The sequence below is a fragment of the Apis dorsata genome, unplaced genomic scaffold (assembly GCF_000469605.1).
Source record: "Apis dorsata unplaced genomic scaffold, Apis dorsata 1.3 scaffold_517, whole genome shotgun sequence".
Taxonomy (NCBI): Eukaryota; Metazoa; Arthropoda; class Insecta; order Hymenoptera; family Apidae; genus Apis; species Apis dorsata.
Window position 1 is genome coordinate 70,905 of NW_006263742.1, and position 18,713 is coordinate 89,617.

Consider the following 18,713-nt stretch of genomic DNA (forward strand, 5'->3'; position numbering starts at 1 on the left):
TTTACTTATGTTATCACTGATAAATTTAATTGATAAAAGAATAGATTAAGAAAAGCATTAGTATGGATGAGATGAATATCATAGGTGAAACATGGTATAGATCTATCTTTTCATAATGAAAGCATTATTATATCTATATATCAGTCTTTCAAAATTATCAATAATTAATAATTTTAAAAAGTTGATAAATTTTCAAATTGATTAATTTTTAAAATTCTTTTATTTTAGCTAATTAAAATACTTTGACATATATATTTATATAACATACATGTAATGATTTAGATAAATAAGTGCTATTAAACGTATAAGAGTTGGCCAAATTATAAAATAAATTTGATATGTGCAGTTCAGTTAAACTGATTCGCATAAATGTTTCAAATGTTATTCTCGAACGATTTCAAAAAGTTCAACAGTTTGGGATTATTATAAAGACAACAATTAGTACCGAAAAATTCCAACATCACACAAAAAAAAATATTTTCTCAAGATAAATATATTGGTCAACTATCTCATGTTATCCATGTACATTATAATTTATAAATAAGAACAAACATAAGTGATCATTTATCAGGTTGATAGGAATTTCTTTTTTTTTTCAACTTTATGCCCATATAAAAATTTACGACGCGATGATGTATGTGATATGACTGTAACTCAATCAAAATTGCTTATTATTCATTTTTCATAATAATATGTATGCTTTTTTTCCTTTAATTTGAATTACATAAATTTTTCAAGTAAAAAATAATATACATGAATGTAAATATGTGTCACAATTACTATGTTCTTTAGTTGCTTGTAATATATCGTGCATTTCTCATAATAACAAAAGGAATGTATCCAGTGTAATATTGTGTCCATAAAATTTTATATAACATTAATAACTTTCTACATTATTTAATACTGTGTAATAGATTATCTTTTAATGCAAAAAAAAAATTTACATGAATTTCGATATTATCCACAACTTAGACCTTACAAACTAAATGTGTTTTTTCAATATTAAAATTAAGTTTTATTCTTGTTTAAAAGAAATGCATGTATTAATTTCATTCATTTTCTCTTACATTTTTTTATTTTCATATATAATTTAAATGAGTTTTTTAAATCTTTATTCCTAAATTTTCTGTGTACAAGCAATTTTAATATTGCAACAATATTTTTATCAAAATCGTCAAAATCATTATGTGTTAGGATTGAAAAACTTTCAATTTAATATTGCTATTTATCTAAGTAATACGGCAAAAATTGAATTAAAATTTTAATGAACAAATTCTTTCAATAAGTATAAATAATTAGAAATATTTTAAAATCTTCAAAATTAATATTTATCACTTACTATATCAATCAGCTATTTCTCCTCGTGTCGTAATAATGGAACATAAATAATCCTGATTAACAATGCATATAAATTAATCAACATATGATTTTTATATTTTAAAATTATATGATTCAATCTAATGAATTTGAAATATGTTACCTTAATTATATTATATGATAGATTCATGTACCATATTGGAATTCATCATACTCGCTACTATAATGAATCCTATATTAATTTACAATTTGAATATATGGAACAAACAGCTTAAACGGCCTATGTAAAAATTCATGGACCAAGAAGAATATCATTTTTCAATTTTGATGCGAAGATATATAATATATTCGCATATGAATTATAATATTTGATATTCTTCATTTCATCCAATAGTAACTACATATGTGTAAATATAATATACACCTATCTACAACAAAATTCTATTCAATAACATAACGTCGCTATGCTCCTTGTAATTCTTGTACCTTCTTACATGAAGGTGTTTCAATATTTTTAGCTTTGAAAAATAATTCTTGATCTCCAAAGTTTCTTGCTTTCCACATCATTGTTTCTCCTAGGGATTAAAGAAACAATGTATCCAAAGATATATATTTCTCGACTATTAAAGCCTTTTTTCATTATTTCTAAGAGCAACAATACTCTGCTATATTGGGGCATTTAAAAATCAATTAAATAAAATACTTACTATAACTTTTCTCTCTAAAACAGGCATGTCTCAAATTATTCAGGTATTCTTCTTCAACAGAAATTTCTAGTCTACGTAAGCTGCCTTGATATTCAGTATGAAAGTTTTCTTTGACATAGTAGGGCACCTTTAATCCTTGAGTTGTTCTCAGTACAGAATATTTTCTGCGCACAAATTTAAAATGTGCATATAATCCCTTTCATACAAATCAATCACTCTTGTTTGAAATAAAATATACCAGAGACAAAAGCCGAGAAAATAAAGCATAAGTAATAGAATTGAAACATCACATAGAATTATTAATTAAAACTAATTTATTCATCGTTATTCGTCGATAAATATTTGTAAATACACTTACGCGTTAGAATGCAAGCTATATACAGGATCTGATATAAAGAAACTGCTCATCATAGTTAACAATATTAATAATAGCACAGGTAACATTTGAAGGAATGTGGTATATCCATTTGCTTGCTAAAAATCATAATATTTGTTAAAATAATCATATATTTAATTAAAGTATAAATAAATATAATTTTTTTCATACTTGAGAGTGAGCATGTTGAGCTTGTGCATCTTGTTGTCTTGCCCATCTACCAGAACGTCTCATATAAAATTCTTGTTGTGGAAATCCACCTCCAAAGAACATACTAAATAATTCTTCTGCTGTTATGTCAGCTAAAAAAAATTAATTTAATCAGTATTATTTAGATATTTATAAGAATTTATGATATGAAATAATTCTATAAAAAAAATAAACACATTATAATAATCTTACTTTCAAATCCTCTTGTATAATTATAATGTGAGTGATTTTGATGAGCTTGAGCACTTTGAAGTCTTTCTTCCTCAGGACCATACATATCATATTGCTTTCTCTTTTCGACATCAGTCAATATAGCAACAGCATTTCCAATAGCTGTGTATATGTAAATTACAATTTGTTATAATAAATTTGTTGCAAATATATTTTAATTATCATTTACCTTTAAAGGCTTCAGCAGCACCTGGTGCTTTATTTTTATCTGGATGTAACTGAAGTGCTAATTTTTTATATGCTTTCTTAATATCACTATCAGTTGCATCTTTATTTACACCCAAAATTTCATAATAATCTTTACATTTTTTGATTCTGCAAACAAATAAATTATATTGAAGTTTATTAATAATAAGAAAAAATATTAGATTATAAATATCAGAATAAAATAATAAATTTTATTATTATATTTTAAATATTTTGTTTACATTGATGTTTTTAAAATTTCAGAATTTTGTTTAATTAATTAATTAATATAAATACCTTTTAATGTGTTCAAGTTGCTCCTTTGTATAATCACTAGAAGCTTGAGTATGTGTGGTTTCTTTAGATGCAGTTTGACGTTTCCTAAGTGTAGGTTCAGATTCAGACTTTTGATTTTGTTTTGATAACATTGTCACTTTTGTTAAAACATCTGTAAATATTTATAATTAATGATTATAATTAATAAATTATAAGTATTTTATATTTCATATAATTACATAAATTTTTTTTCATTATCAATTTTTTATTTTTATTTACATATATTACAATTTTTATTTATTCACTACTACTTTTTTTTAATAATAATTTACATAATGATAAATTCACATCATAATAGTAAATATAAATGAAATTTTATTTTTGTACAACTATAGAAATTGCTTTTTAAACTCAATAAACATTAAAATAATTTCTAAAAAAATAATAATGTATAATAAATATATAATAATTTTATAACATAATCTTGTTGAAACTCAAAAATACGGTGTAAATTTCTTTCAATGTAATGACAATTTTATGAATGGATAAAATAAAAAATAAAAAGCGATTGATTGATATTCTATACTGGTTGAAATAAATTTTTGTCAACTTACCTTCTGCTTTTTTCATTGGATATAGTTTTAATGCTTTACGTACAAATTTTTCTGCCTCCTCGTACTTTTTTTCTCGTAGATATAGTTCTGCAAGTTCCATACATCGCTCCGCCTCATCTTTATTACTATCCATGATTTTTTTTTTAAAGACCGAATTAAACTTTATACTAACGCAATGACGGAGCAAAATAGTAAATAGATTTAATCACACACTAATTCTCCGCCATAGCAATTTAATAAGTTGCGTCATGAACACGATACAAAGTAGAGCATTCGACTACGTGTAAGTGACGATACGTAGGTGCTGCTTATAATATACTGATTATTATTTCTGCTGACATATCTGACAATTTGACTCTAATATCAACCAATCAAAATGTCTACTCGAATGAAATTTATTTATAAAAAAACAATTTTATTAATAATAATAGAAAATGAATTATAAAAAAAAGTAAATAAAAAGACACAGTATCGATTTTTAAAACTTAATATTGATCTTTCTTTAATTAAATGAAATAACTTTTTATTTTTTATGTAATAAAAATTAATTATTTTATAATGAACAATTTTTAATTTTTATAAATGAAATAATAATTTGTCATAAAATAAATACTCTAACTTTGTATGTCAGGTTAAAATATTTCTGTCAATAATAACTAGTGTTTTTTGAATAGATATGTTTTGAAGACAATACTTGAAAATATTTCTTTATTATATATATATAATAGAATATTAATTAGAAATTTTTTGTCACATAATTTCTAAATATTTATATATTATAAAAAATGTAAGTATATATAATATGTTTAATTGATATTTAACTAGCATTTGTTTATAATGTACTTTGATTTTAAAAGGTTATCTTTTATTATTTTATAAATATTTATATTAAAAATAAATTATATGAATTATTTTTTTATAAATGTTTTAATATAATATTTATAAAAAAAATAATTTTAATAAATTAATTCATAATTTTGATGTATATTTTTTCATCTTTATAGAAGATGCAGAATATAAAACAATGTGTACGATTTATATCGTATAGATTACTTAAAACAAATAATTCGAATTTTCTATCTAGTATACAAAGATCATATTATTTTTTTAAGTCCGATGATGATAATCAAACAGAAGGTTTTCTTAAATACAATAATGTTGTTTTTCCTCCACAAAAACCAGATGAAGAAAAAAGGCCAGGTGTAAGTATAATTTATTAATAATTAAATAATTTTATTTTACCAATTAAATATAAGTATTTTCTAAATTTATATTTTACAGTATGTTTGTCATGTAAAAAAAAACATAAAATATAGTCCATTGAAAATGTGGTATATAGCTTCTTTTGTAAGAGGTATGTCTGTAGATGAAGCTGTTAAACAATTGAGCTTTTTAAAGAAAAAAGGTGCAGCTATAGCCAAAGAAGTGATCTTAGAGGCACAAAAGATGGCTGTGGAAGAACATGATATTGAATTCAAAAGTAATTTATGGGTTGGTCAGTATATTAATTATAAAATATATTCAAATATATTAGGAATATCATATTATTTCAATTAATTTTTCAGCTGAATCTTTTGCAACAAAAGGTGAAACATTAAAAGGAGTACGACGTCATGCTAGAGCAAGAGTTGGAATAGTACATTATAGATATACTAATTACTTTGTACGTTTAGAAGAAGGAAAACCACCAAAACATTATTACTTACCAGCACCTAAAAGTGGTGACGAATTATTGAAAGAATGGATGGAAGAAATGCATCACCGTAAAATATATAATTCATTATAATATGTATATAAATATATGTAAATAAATAATTCATTTTTTTTCTGAAGTTATTAATTGATATAAAATTCGTGTTATAATTAAAAAAATAAATTTTTATAAATATAAGATGTAAACATAATGTTACAATTAGAATTTATTTAAAAATTAATAATTAATATATTATAATAAATGTGAAGCAAATACATAAATTTATTTTATAGTTTCAACTTGGTTCTTCTCCAATGACGCCGTTTAGCATTATATCTAAAATTATATATATATATATGTATATATAATAATAAATAATAGATTAAATGAAAATACAAATATGTATTTTAATGATTTTTACCTAATAGTATTGCCAGTTCGCATTCTGACCCATTGCGGAATCGGTCTGTTTTGTTTTAATTTCTTAGCAAGTTTTCGTTTGATAATAAATGTTTTGTGAGCCGACTGAAATAAATAACAAAATTCATATATTTCTTAAATGTAATATTCTAATAATTATATAGATATATTTTATAGGATGTTAAATTAATTATTAGATTAAATAACTTTATTTCAACCTTACCATTTTGTCCGTATAGCAACTGATGAAATGGCCAAGTTGACTGCGTACTACACTAAACAGGATTTCCAATATTAAAATTTCACTATATAAAAGTTACCAAAACTACTAAATATTTAGTAATAAATATTAAATAAAATTTTTATATAAAATAAAATAATATATATTAGATAAATATTTTAAATATTATCATAAATATATAAATATAATATTAATTTTAATAATATTAATTTTAATATAATTTAACTAATAAGTTTTAGAATTTAAAATAATTAAAAATATTTAAATTTTATAATTTAGAATTATTAATGTTAATTTTAACAATTATTTAATAATAAAATTAATAATAATATTTAATAATAAAAAAAAATATTTTAGTTTCAAAATTAATATTATTTTAAATTGATTTAAAATATACATCTTTATAAATATGTGTATATTTTCACAATATATTTATTATATATTTATAAAATATATTTACTAAAATGCATCATATAAAAATTTTTATTTTAATAAATAAAATCAAATCTAGTTTATTTAAATAAAATAATTAAAATATTTATATTTTAAAACATTATATGTAACAATAAATTATATTATATATTTATATATTATATATCATCATATTATTTATACATATCTTTTTCATTATCATAATATATTTTATTTATATTAAAAAAATGTATTAAAAGAAATAGGAAATATTTTTTTATTTTTTGATTATTTGATTGATTGAACTTTAGATTTTATTATTACGATTTAGAGATATTGTTTTGATTATTTTTATTTTTTGATTATTTTTTTTTGATTGAACTTTGGACTTTATTATACAATTTAATTATTATAAAATTAACTTGAATTAAGTATTTCCTTAGTTATTGTTTAACTAAATATCTGAAACATTAAAAGCTGAAACATTAAAAATTATAAAAAAATGTTCGCTACTTATTTTAGAACATTTCGAATTGCAAATAAAGTGAGTATCAAGAGATTCAATTTTCTTGATTCTTATTTGTTTTAACCTTTAATTCTTAATTGATTAATATATGTAATTCTTTTTTTATCAACAAAGTATAAATTTTTATTATCTATAATATTTCAATGTTTTTTTTTTATTTATAAAATATATATTTTTTTAAATAAATGTAATCATTAATTTAAAAAATATTAATTTTATATAGAATTATATATCTTTTTAATATCATTAATAATAAAAATAATATAAATTAAAATGAAATTCTAAATTGTTTGTTCAAAGAAAACAAAATATTTAATTAAATATTTAATTATTTAATATTTTAGTATGGCTTACTGGCACGCTATGAATCTACATTAGTTATCGCAGAACATAATAATGAATCATTATTACCTATTACTTGTAATACTTTAAGTGCAGCAAAAAAAATTGGTGGAGATATAACAGTTTTAATTGCTGGTAGCAAATGTGATAGAGTTGCACAAAGTGTTAGTAAAGCTAATGGTATATCTAAAGTTTTGATCGCAGATAGTGATGCTTTTAAAGGATTTTTCCCAGAGGCATTAACTCCTTTGATTCTTGCAATTCAAAATGAATATAAATTTACCCATATTTTAACTGGTGCCACTGCTTTTGGTAAAGCATTATTACCAAGAGTAAGTATCAATTTAAAAGACTATTTTTTTTATTTTTATATGCAATTATGAAATATTTTTTTGTAATTCATATATAAATTTTATTTTTTAAGATTGCAGCTAAATTAGATGTGTCCCCAGTAAGTGATATTATTGATATTAAATCAACTGATACATTTATCCGTACTATTTATGCAGGAAATGCAATTCAAACTTTAAAATGTAAAGACAATGTAAAAATAGTTACAGTAAGAGGTACTTCATTTGAAGCTACACCTTTAGAAGGAGGTAATGCCAAGTGTGAAACTGCACCAGTTGGTGATTATAAATCACAATTGATAGAATTCATTAAACAGGAGTTATCTAAATCTGATAGACCAGAATTAACATCTGCAAAAGTTGTTATATCTGGAGGAAGAGGAATGAAATCTGGTGAGAATTTCAAATTATTATATACTTTAGCAGATAAACTTAATGCTGCAGTTGGTGCATCTCGTGCTGCTGTTGATGCTGGTTTTGTGCCTAATGATTTACAAGTAGGACAAACTGGAAAAATTGTTGCTCCAGTAAGTTTCATTTCTAATTACATATAATTATTATTATTAAAAAATTATTTATATTTTAATTTATATTATATAGAACTTATACATTGCTGTTGGAATTTCTGGAGCAATTCAGCATCTTGCTGGTATGAAAGACTCAAAGACAATTGTTGCGATTAATAAGGATCCAGAAGCACCTATCTTTCAAGTAGCTGATTATGGCTTAGTTGCTGACTTATTTAAGGCTGTTCCTGAACTCACGGAAAAATTGTAAATTTTGATATAATATTTTATAAATATTTTTGTTATAATATCTAATAATATAATATCTATAAATATATATATATATATACAAAATGTTCTTAGAAAATAATAAATTTTTATACGATTTAAAATATATGTGCTTTAATTATCTATTTTAATTTTATGTATTAATAATTTAAGATTAATTATATTGTCTTTATTTTAGTAAATTGTATTTTAGGTTGTAGCATTAAATATGGTATCATGAGATTTTTTTTAAATTTCATAATAATATATTATTACATTCTCAGTTTCAGAAAATGAAAAAACTTTCAAGAATTTTTTTCAAGAAATTTTTTTCAAGAAAATGTTCTGAGAAAATGAAAAAACTTCCAAGAAATTTTATATAAATATTTAATCAACGTAGTAATTTTGATAATATTTATCGCATACATGTATAATTTTCGACTTGAACGCCACCATGAATGCCCGTCCTTTCATACTTTGGTTATATATATATGTATATGGAACGGCTGCCATCTTTGTCGTTTCTTGGCGTGGTGCATGGCCGGCTAGATTACCTATTTTTGAGTGTAAAATCGTATTTATATGTTTTGTGTCTTTAGATGTGGAAATTCGATAATAATTTTATCATGAGTATGGACAGTATCGAAAAATTATACAAAAATTTTGGCATTTTGGCTGATGCCAAAGATAAATTAGCCGAGGTAGTCTACAAACTTGGTTATATTGAATAACCACATTTACTCATTTCTATCTTTTATAATTTTTTGTATTTATAAGCATAAAATACATATTTTATTTTCTTGTATTTTTAATATTTGCAAATATTTTATTAATTTCAAATTCATTGAATGGTATTTTTGATACCATGGAAGTGATTCAATTGTACATAAATAATTAATCAGAAGAAATAGTAAATATTATTAAATTTTTATTTGAATATTACAGCATGAAAAAGAATATTTAGAGATTCTAACAGCAGTGAAAGGATCACCTAAAGAAAAACGATTAGCATCACAATTCATTGCAAGGTTTTTTAAATATTTCCCAAAATTGGCTGATCAGGCTATAGATGCCCATTTAGATCTTTGTGAAGATGAGGATATGGCTGTATATTTTTTTTATTATTTATAATATTAATATATAATGTATATGTAAAAAATATAAAATTTTATAATTTATTTTTAGATCAGGAAACAAGCAATTAAAGATTTACCTGCATTATGTAAAGATAATAAGGAACATACAGCTAGAATTGCAGATATTTTAGCTCAATTACTTCAAGCTGAAGATCCATCTGAATTAGCTGTAGTTCATAATAGTGTTATGTCTCTTATGAAGACAGATCCAAGAGGTATTATTAATATATAATCATTTATTATTAGACTTTTGAAATGTTAATTGCATTTCATTATTTTTTTCTATAGGTACAATAAGTGGATTTTTTAGTCAGATTATTAATGGTGATGATGGAACACGTGAGCGTTGCATTAAGTTCCTAGCAACAAAATTAAAAGCAATAGGTCATGATATTATTACTAAAGAACCAGAAGACCTTTTAATTTCAGAATGCAAAAAAGTGTTACAAGTATGATTTTTTTATAATTATAGTTATATAATTTTTTTAACTTATATAATTTTTGTAATACTTCCATATTTAGGATGTTACTGCTGATGAATTTCACAGTATTATGGAAGTTCTTGCATGGACCAGATTAGGTACAACAATTAGTGGACAGCAAGAATTAGTAGATATTACAGTTGAACAAGCTGAATTGTCTGAACCATTCAAACATACTAATGTTGAACAGTGGAATAGACTTGTACAATGTATTAAACATGCACTTCCATTCTTTAGTGTAAATATAATCTAATCAAATTTTTAAAAGTCATTTTGTGTTTATTTATGAAATTTACAATAATGTATTTACTTTTTAGTCTCAAATAGATTCATCACGTTTTGTTTCTTATATTTGTATACAAGTTTTACCGCATCTTTCTTTAATTACTTCACCTGATGGAAGAGATGTACAATTGGAGTTATTAAAACTTCTTGCTGAATTAGCTGTATTTTGTGGCACAATTGATAAGCCAGAAGAAAAAGTACAACAACTTTATAATACTCTTATTGTAAGTAATATCATTGAAAATATATATTTTATTTAGAGAATATTAATAATATTTTAATATTTTTTAGACATATATGCCACTACCTCCAGTCACAGAAATAACGGAAGTACCACAATTACAGTTTAGTCATGTTGAATGTCTCATGTATGCTTTTCATAAATTATGCAAGCAAACACCAGAATTTTTAATGAAAGATCCAGAGCAGCTTAAGGAATTTAGATTAAGATTACAGTATTTTGCACGTGGTATTCAAGGTTATATAAAAAAATTACGAGAGGCAATTAGTGGAAAATCAGAAGAAGAATTAAAGTCAGAGGAGAATCAATTAAAAGTTGTTGCTTTGAAAACAACAAATAATATTAATACTTTAATCAAAGATTTATTTCATTCACCACCCAGTTTTAAAAGTGTTATACATCTTTCATGGAAAACAACAGCTAATGACAAAAAGGTACATATTAAACTAGTTCTAATTTTTTTTTAAAAATATATTTTATTAAATATCTTAATTTTTTTTTTTATCATTATTTTAGAATGAAAAGCATTCATCTGCTCAGAAGAGACATACACCAATTACATTTGGAAATGACAGCAATTCTAATAAACGAAGTAAAGAGGATAAAAGTAAAAGGGAATTATATACTCCTCCTAGTGGAAAATATAGTTCAAACATATCATCAAATTATGGTAATTTAATAAAAAAAAAACATTATTATTTTTCAAAATATTAGTTAAAGATCATAAGAAAAAGAATATAAAAAAAGAATTTTCTTTCATCTTATTATTTATTATTATTTCTTTCACTTTATTATAGGTCGAGGTAGATTTAGAGGAAATAGGTCAGGTGGTCGAGGTGGTTATAGACCGCGAGGTCGTGGAACGTGGAGAAAAAATTTTTACTAACTTTCTGATTATTTAAATTTTTAAAAAGCATGAAATGGTAAAAGCTGCAATAATATAAAAACTATATCAGGCCTGTAAAATGTACATATAAAAATGAAGAATGTAAAAGTGATTATTTACAGAAAGTGCTTTTTAAAAAAAGTGACAAAGGAAATACAACTTTTTTGTTCGATAAATCTTAGTGTAAAGAAAGTGTTTTCTTGTGAAAGCTTTAAGTACACACCATACATACAAGTTTCAAACACAAAATTATAAGGATCAATAATTCACTGAACACAGTGGTAATCACTAACAATTGTCATAATGAAATATTGACATTTAAAGAAGAGAAGATTGGTGTGAAAATAATATACTAATTGTGTTATGACAATTTTTTTATTGTTAAACAAATGAAAAATACAATTTGGAGAAACTTGAGTTTGGAAAAAGTGAATAAATACGTGGGAAGAAGTGAGCAAGATGACATCATGAACTTCAAGAAGTGTTTATTATGAAACTATTAATCAGGTACTTTAACAGGCAATACAACAAATAAAATAATGACGAGAAAATGGTGCAAGGACACAGTATGTGAATCATTTGAAATGAAGAATTATCAAATATCAGAACCAAAAATTTCATATAGAGAATATTTAAAAATTCATACTGTACAATGACCGGTTTGTGCTATGACATGGACACTGGTGTTACACGTATTTGCAAAAGACAGACAATTTCTTTCTTCCACAACAACTCTAGATGTTAAAATAGTATCAAAATGTATTCCTGTATTTCCTAGTTCTTCCTATTCCTCTTTCTAGATAACATTTTTTATTTCTTTTGCCAACAGGAAAGCGACGATTGGAATAATTGAAGAAACGCCAAATGGAATATCTTTTGAAAATATAATAAAATCAAAGAAACTTAAAGAGACCTTTTGTTTTCAATTTCTCAAATTATATTAGTTATATTTACAACTACATTTACATATTTTTTATTTATTATTTCTATTCTACAGTATAAAATATTTAGCTTTTTTATCAATTAAATAAATTTTTTTTATTAAAATAATTGATTTAAGTATAAAAGCAATATAAAATTATTAAAATCTTTTATAAATTTATAAATATAAATGAAAAATATAATACAAGTCTAAAAGTTTCTTTGATTATATAGAAGTAAAGATATAATTTTTATTGCATACTTTTTATTTTGCAGATGCTGTATGTGATTCTTGTTGAATGGATAGCAAAGCAGAGCAAAAATAATCATTTTTTGATTACAGATTACCAGATCAAGGAGGAAGTTTAATAAGGAAAGATTATAACTTTATTCTTTTCAGGAATTGAGGCATGGTTGTATATTATCTTTTATTTGTATATTCATGGTAGCTGTTTTGTAAGGTGAGTTTAAAAACATATTGTGTCCTTTTCCTATCCACCATTGAATAAAAATTGTGTAATGCTAATAATAATATAATAATAATTCATGAATATATTATCATTTAATTTAATAAATAATAATATTGCATAATATATGTTGTATTTTTTATGCCCAATATCGAGTGTTATTACACAGTTAATTAAACTATTTGTGAAAAATTTACAATTATCGAATATTTATGTGTTTTAATTAATATTTAATACAAATGTTTTGTAATTTGTCAATTACATAATTATATAAAAATTTACTTGTATGTATTAATATATTGTAACATTTTAAAAATATTATTTTTGTTTATTATGATTTCAAATATGTAAGCATTACTTTAGTAAATTTATTGCAATATTATTAGAAGAATAAAAGCTATTGATTTAAATTATATTGTCTTTTTAATATATGTAATGAAGCAGATAAATTGTACAGAAGATTTGTACCTGTTGTTTAATAAATATACTACACTTCTAAAATTATTATTACAATATATCTTACAATTATAATTACAATAATTTTTACAGTACATCCTTAAAAAAGAAATTTCAATATAATCCATTCGTTGAAATCATATCATCTATTGTTTTGCACATAATACGATCACATGGATTACATGGATCTGGAGTTTGTTGTTCAGAACCTAAATTATCAACAGATTCCATAGCATCTGTATTTATTGCTAATTTAGAATCCAATTCTGAAGTGTCTGGTAACATCTGCAATGCATGTTGTAAAATTTCTTGTACCTATAAAAAAATTATTATAATTTGAAATGCACATTGTGCCAATATTAATTAAAAATCATACCTTTTCTAAATGTTTCTGAAATCTAAGTGCTGTTTCTATACGCTGTCTACGTTGCAATTCCATCATTACTCTTAATGTTTCTCTTGCTTGATGTGGCCTGAATTCATTTAATAAGTGATGAATGTGAATAAATAATAAACTAAGATCTTCCACCTGTAAACAATAACATAAACATTGACTATTTGTTTTATGCTAAAATGATATATTATAATATATTATAATACTTTTTCTGCACGTCTTGGACTATCAGGACACTGTACGAGCAAATCTATTAGATCCAAAAAATTAACAAGCAATGAGTGGTTCAATTTTTTCAACTCTCGTCGTCGATCAAAATGCTGAGGATATAACCTTTTAATTCCTTGAGCTTCGAGAGGTCTAATAATTGTATCATCTGCGTTAAATACATTTCCAAACATCGAATAAGTATCGTGTATTGGCGGTGGTGGTCTTGGTGCTCTGCCTCGACGAACATTTTCGTCTGTATACAAATTAATATACTGAACTGGAGGTAGAGGAAGAGAACTGACTTGTATTGCCTCTGGTGCTGCCATTTTTAATATGTGTAATATCGATTCAATAAAAAATAAGGAATAATTTCACTTAAAATAGGAGTTTTTCAATATAAATATGTAGGAGGTTAAATTCATCTAGAAGAACTTGACTGTTGTCAAACTGATTGGAATATTAACGTCAGTGCGCATGTCTGTAATTTCGCGCGTAGTCGCCATTTTTTTTTTTTTACACAATTTATTTTCCGTTTATTTAATATTTATAATATAAAAAACAATAATTTATAGTAATATTACAAAAACTATATTTATAAATTACAAAATTAAACTACAAAATCTAGTTTCACACTAATATATTAATATTTTATTTTAGGTTACATTAATGTAATTTCACAATTCAACATATTTTTTTATTAATACTTTTTTTTTGCAAATATCATATTAATCAAAATATTTATGCACTTTTTGCAAAATTTTCAGCACGAATTAATAAAAATTAAATAAATGTATAATTAAAACAAAACAACATATAATGTAGCCTTCAAATCCGCCATTTTGTTTTTTTAAAATGAGTCAACAGGTATTCTCTGTTGGCCAGTTAATACGTTAATGCCAGCAGGACGTCGAACTCAGATTAGGGATTTTCGTTGTTTAAGTAGCAAAACAAAAGAGTGAACGTGTGGATATTGTTTGTTTTTTGGTTAAAAAATCTTTCTCATGGTGTGATGATATTTCGGATAAATGCTTTACTAACGTAGTGAGGTATTTCCTGCTATCTTGTGAATTTCCAACGTCTTCGTTTGACAGATTGTCGGTGTGTGTATGCGTTCGTTCCACGTGAATTCTTTGTTTGGGCACCGGTCATGTTTCTGACAAGTATTGAAATTGCGAGGTGGTAGCAGTACTCTAGTGCATGGTAAGTTGATTTTCTGTTATAAATTTTATATAAATCAATGTTATTGCAACTAAACTTTCACATAGAAATATTCATATAGCCGAGTGTCAGGATAACCACAAACTATCGCGTTGTCGTTGATCTCACTGTTCTGTTATGTCTCATAATTTCAAGGAGAATGCCTTTGTGTGATTGTTTTCTTTTATAATCAAACACTTATAAACTAATATAAATTTTTCGAAAAATCCTAAATTACGATCAAAACAAAGAATAGAATTTGATTCAGAGTTTATGCACAGTGTGTATACAGGGTGGCTCATATAAGTAGTATCAGTTTAATATTTAAAAAATCATATATGTAACATTATTTTAGTCTTAAAAAAAATAAATTAAGATAAAGATGAAGTTTTTTTTAAATATTATATAAAATATATATAATATTTAATATATATAATAAATATAATTTTTAAAAGATTAATTCCTATTAATTTATAAAGAATAAAGAAAATTAAAAATTAAAAATTTTAGATGAAGATTATAAAACGAATCATTTTCTATAATTTATATTAGAAGATGAACGAGTTTTGTTCATAAAATTGTTTTTTTTTTCAAAAATAATATACATTTGGGAATCGTTATAAAACGATAGAGTAAACGAATAATTAAAATGGCCGAAATTTATTTTAATTAAATAATTATTAATTATTTTAATAAAATATATAAACAAATTTATTAATAAATATATTTGATTTTTTATATATATCGAATTATATTTTGTTTATTTAAATTTTTATAATTTTATATTTACAGAATTTATAATATATATACATATTATTATTTATTAAATTATTATATTATAATAGATTAATATATCATAATTATTATTTTTATTATTTATATTACATATTTTTATTACAACTCGATTTTTTTACTTGTTATATATCTTTTTTTTTTCTTTATAACTTTTTATATTTTATAATAAAATAATAAATAAATTAAATAATGCTTCAATATTAATATGCACGATTAAAAGATTAAATCCCAATATATTGATTCATGATAGAATTGTTTTATCCTTTTATTTTATTTCGTATATTTACAAAAAATAATAATTTTTCTATATTCAAAAAACATTTCAAAAATCGAATGTCATTTAAATGCGTTAAAATGAATTTTTTTCAATTGAAAGTTCTCTTAAAATTTAATGAATTTGTCTTTAATTTTGTTCAGTGTATCGCATCTTTCTTTTCTCTTCCATTTCCAAGAAGTAAATGGAAAGTATGAGACGGGCGGAAATTCAAAAGACGTCGCGGTTTAGGTGGACCTTTAAAATTTCAGAGACATGAGTTACAAAAGAAATTCACTGGAAGTAGATATTTACTGGGGAGTTGAGTGCTCGAGTACTTAGTATCGTGCATTCATATTAATAAATGCTCGAATCATTATAATCAGTTTTATATTGTCATTACAATCTGTTTTAAAAAAATTATACTCTTTTTTTTTATCATAAATTAATATGAAATTTGGAAAACAGCATACAATATTTATATTAAGAAATATAAAAATCATATTAATCATATTTTAATTAAAATTTTATTCCATTATTCCAATTGATTAACGTCAAATCAATTTTAAATCTTTTTATAAAAAATTCAATCTAAAAAGAATTTGTTAACTGGTTAATAAATAATTTGTTAATAATTATCTTGATAGGTAATATTAATTACCTTGTAATATAATGTAATAGTGATATAAAATATAGCAAAAAAAATTTAATCCTACCAGAGGTACTCGACCGGAACTGACACTCACATGCAAATACGCGCGAATCTAACTTTCTGCGCGTGCGCGTGCGCGATCGACAAATGCGTGTATTACATGCGTTCTCGCTTCGAACAGTGGTGTGTGTTTAGCCACTGTTTACGCTATTTATTTAGGCTGCATCTCTGTTTTATTTTAAACACATTATTTTTCTGTTTTCTCTGTATATGTCCAAAAGAAATCATTTGTTTGATTATCGATATAAGCACGATACAAATACATCTCCCATCGATTTTTATTTGTAAATGGATACCTTTTTGAAAAAATATTTGAAATGAAGATAAGAAAACTTTTTATTCCGATTATCAAATTACACGAATGAATTTAACAATATCGTTTTATTATTATTAATGTAAATAAAAAAAAATAAAAAACAAAAATTATTTTAAAGAAAAATAATAAAAAAAAATATTTTATTCATTTCATATAGATTGAAATGAAGAAAAGTCGTCTGATTTTTAAGTTTTGTTACAACGAGAAGCTAAAGGCTAAGTTCGTCTCATGAGAATGTGGTCGAAGATTTTTAGCCTGATTCTCTGACTCTCTATTTTGAATGGAAATTCTTCGTGGCCGAGTCATGCTGGCTTTAATGGAGGTCTAGAATCCCGTAAAACTTTTATCTATATTTGGCTCACAGGATTTTAAAATTTTTCTTCGCGTTGTGTTTCCATATTTTAAACGTATTATGATCTGAATATTTTACTTTTTTAAATTAGTCTCAAATTATTTTAAATTACGTTCGTTTAAATTTTTAGGAGGAAAAAAATTAATCGATACTTATCCGAAAAGTATCCAGACTGCTTGTCTGAAATTCGAACTATCGAGATAATTGAAAGTTCATTGCGGAACTCGCTTAATTGGTCTTCGTCTAACTTAACGTTATAGAAACTTTTAGTTTCTGCGAAGTGCTGCAGCTTGTTTGATAGAAATGAAGAATTTACCTTCGTTTCTATCGAGCGAAGTAAATGCCTTTATACAATAAATCTTCATTACTTCATCATCCGTAATCACACTTCGATTCCTTAATCGTCAATTAATTCATTAAACTCCTTTCAAATAAATGAATATTCGCATAATACTCGATATTTTCTACAAATTAAAAATTCTAACAGACTAAAAATTTTAAACTTTTAGCATTCCTAGGATTAAACGAGATCTAACATTAAAAGTTCAATTTAGGATAAAAAAAAATTTCTTCTATCTCTATAAAATATTTAAATTTAACAATTTATTAAATTTCTAACATTGTCACTCGATTCACAAAACCGTCTATAATAATAATTATTTTTCTATTTCTTCTGTTTATATTATATCATAATAATCGAAACCTTGTTTTTCAGGGTGGCCCTCCATCTGGTATGGCGGGGAAAGATGGGAAGGTGGAGCCAAAAAGCGGGGATGTGGTGAGACAGGGGTTCATGGTGAAACGTTCTCAGAACAAGAAACGTTTCACTCCTGTCAATTACAAACAACGTTGGTTCGTTTTGACGAGGCGCTATCTCGTGTACTACGACGGCGATGGAGAGGTGAGTATTCTACCTTTTTTTTTTTTTTTTTTTTTT

General features: G+C 24.0%; 7 protein-coding genes across 8 annotated transcripts in view; 4 read left to right on the top strand and 3 right to left on the bottom strand.

Annotated features, from left to right (window-relative positions):
• Window positions 1–1,099: 1,099 nt before the first annotated feature.
• LOC102676876 (dnaJ homolog subfamily B member 12) lies at window positions 1,100–4,335 on the bottom strand. Its single transcript, XM_006620450.2, has 8 exons — window positions 3,918–4,335; window positions 3,325–3,475; window positions 3,011–3,156; window positions 2,803–2,943; window positions 2,572–2,702; window positions 2,383–2,498; window positions 2,025–2,188; window positions 1,100–1,892 (listed from the first exon to the last, which is right to left on the bottom strand). The coding sequence occupies exons 1-8, from the start codon at window positions 4,048–4,050 to the stop codon at window positions 1,780–1,782; spliced, it is 1,095 nt and encodes a 364-aa protein (XP_006620513.1). The 5' UTR covers window positions 4,051–4,335; the 3' UTR covers window positions 1,100–1,779.
• A 350-nt stretch (window positions 4,336–4,685) lies between these two features.
• On the top strand, window positions 4,686–5,847 carry LOC102676741 (39S ribosomal protein L22, mitochondrial). Its single transcript, XM_006620449.2, has 4 exons — window positions 4,686–4,704; window positions 4,922–5,119; window positions 5,199–5,412; window positions 5,483–5,847. The coding sequence occupies exons 2-4, from the start codon at window positions 4,925–4,927 to the stop codon at window positions 5,701–5,703; spliced, it is 630 nt and encodes a 209-aa protein (XP_006620512.1). The 5' UTR covers window positions 4,686–4,704; window positions 4,922–4,924; the 3' UTR covers window positions 5,704–5,847.
• On the bottom strand, window positions 5,819–6,356 carry LOC102676655 (60S ribosomal protein L39). The gene is made up of 3 exons (XM_031512850.1): window positions 6,254–6,356; window positions 6,032–6,135; window positions 5,819–5,946 (listed from the first exon to the last, which is right to left on the bottom strand). The coding sequence occupies exons 1-3, from the start codon at window positions 6,254–6,256 to the stop codon at window positions 5,898–5,900; spliced, it is 156 nt and encodes a 51-aa protein (XP_031368710.1). The 5' UTR covers window positions 6,257–6,356; the 3' UTR covers window positions 5,819–5,897.
• A 626-nt stretch (window positions 6,357–6,982) lies between these two features.
• Window positions 6,983–8,677, top strand: LOC102676523 (electron transfer flavoprotein subunit alpha, mitochondrial). The gene is made up of 4 exons (XM_006620448.2): window positions 6,983–7,226; window positions 7,553–7,882; window positions 7,975–8,427; window positions 8,501–8,677. The coding sequence occupies exons 1-4, from the start codon at window positions 7,185–7,187 to the stop codon at window positions 8,675–8,677; spliced, it is 1,002 nt and encodes a 333-aa protein (XP_006620511.1). The 5' UTR covers window positions 6,983–7,184.
• A 470-nt stretch (window positions 8,678–9,147) lies between these two features.
• Window positions 9,148–13,215, top strand: LOC102676387 (apoptosis inhibitor 5). The gene is made up of 9 exons (XM_006620447.2): window positions 9,148–9,374; window positions 9,619–9,780; window positions 9,859–10,024; window positions 10,098–10,258; window positions 10,332–10,529; window positions 10,609–10,800; window positions 10,868–11,251; window positions 11,334–11,487; window positions 11,615–13,215. The coding sequence occupies exons 1-9, from the start codon at window positions 9,273–9,275 to the stop codon at window positions 11,701–11,703; spliced, it is 1,608 nt and encodes a 535-aa protein (XP_006620510.1). The 5' UTR covers window positions 9,148–9,272; the 3' UTR covers window positions 11,704–13,215.
• On the bottom strand, window positions 13,046–14,646 carry LOC102676241 (mediator of RNA polymerase II transcription subunit 7). Its single transcript, XM_006620446.2, has 3 exons — window positions 14,148–14,646; window positions 13,924–14,076; window positions 13,046–13,862 (listed from the first exon to the last, which is right to left on the bottom strand). Exons 1-3 carry the CDS (start codon window positions 14,475–14,477, stop codon window positions 13,662–13,664), a joined length of 684 nt encoding a protein of 227 aa, XP_006620509.1. The 5' UTR covers window positions 14,478–14,646; the 3' UTR covers window positions 13,046–13,661.
• A 357-nt stretch (window positions 14,647–15,003) lies between these two features.
• The window catches only part of LOC102677019 (tyrosine-protein kinase Btk29A), a 164,585-nt gene continuing 160,875 nt past the window's right edge, over window positions 15,004–18,713 (top strand). Inside the window, exons 1-2 of one of the 2 annotated variants that reach the window (XM_006620453.2) lie at window positions 15,004–15,351; window positions 18,492–18,677. In XM_006620453.2, coding sequence (XP_006620516.1) covers window positions 15,349–15,351; window positions 18,492–18,677 — 189 coding nt within the window. In that variant the 5' untranslated portion in view covers window positions 15,004–15,348. Of the gene's footprint in view, window positions 15,352–17,713; window positions 17,747–18,491; window positions 18,678–18,713 lie in introns of those variants that run through there. The other variant, XM_006620451.2, reaches the window with a different exon arrangement.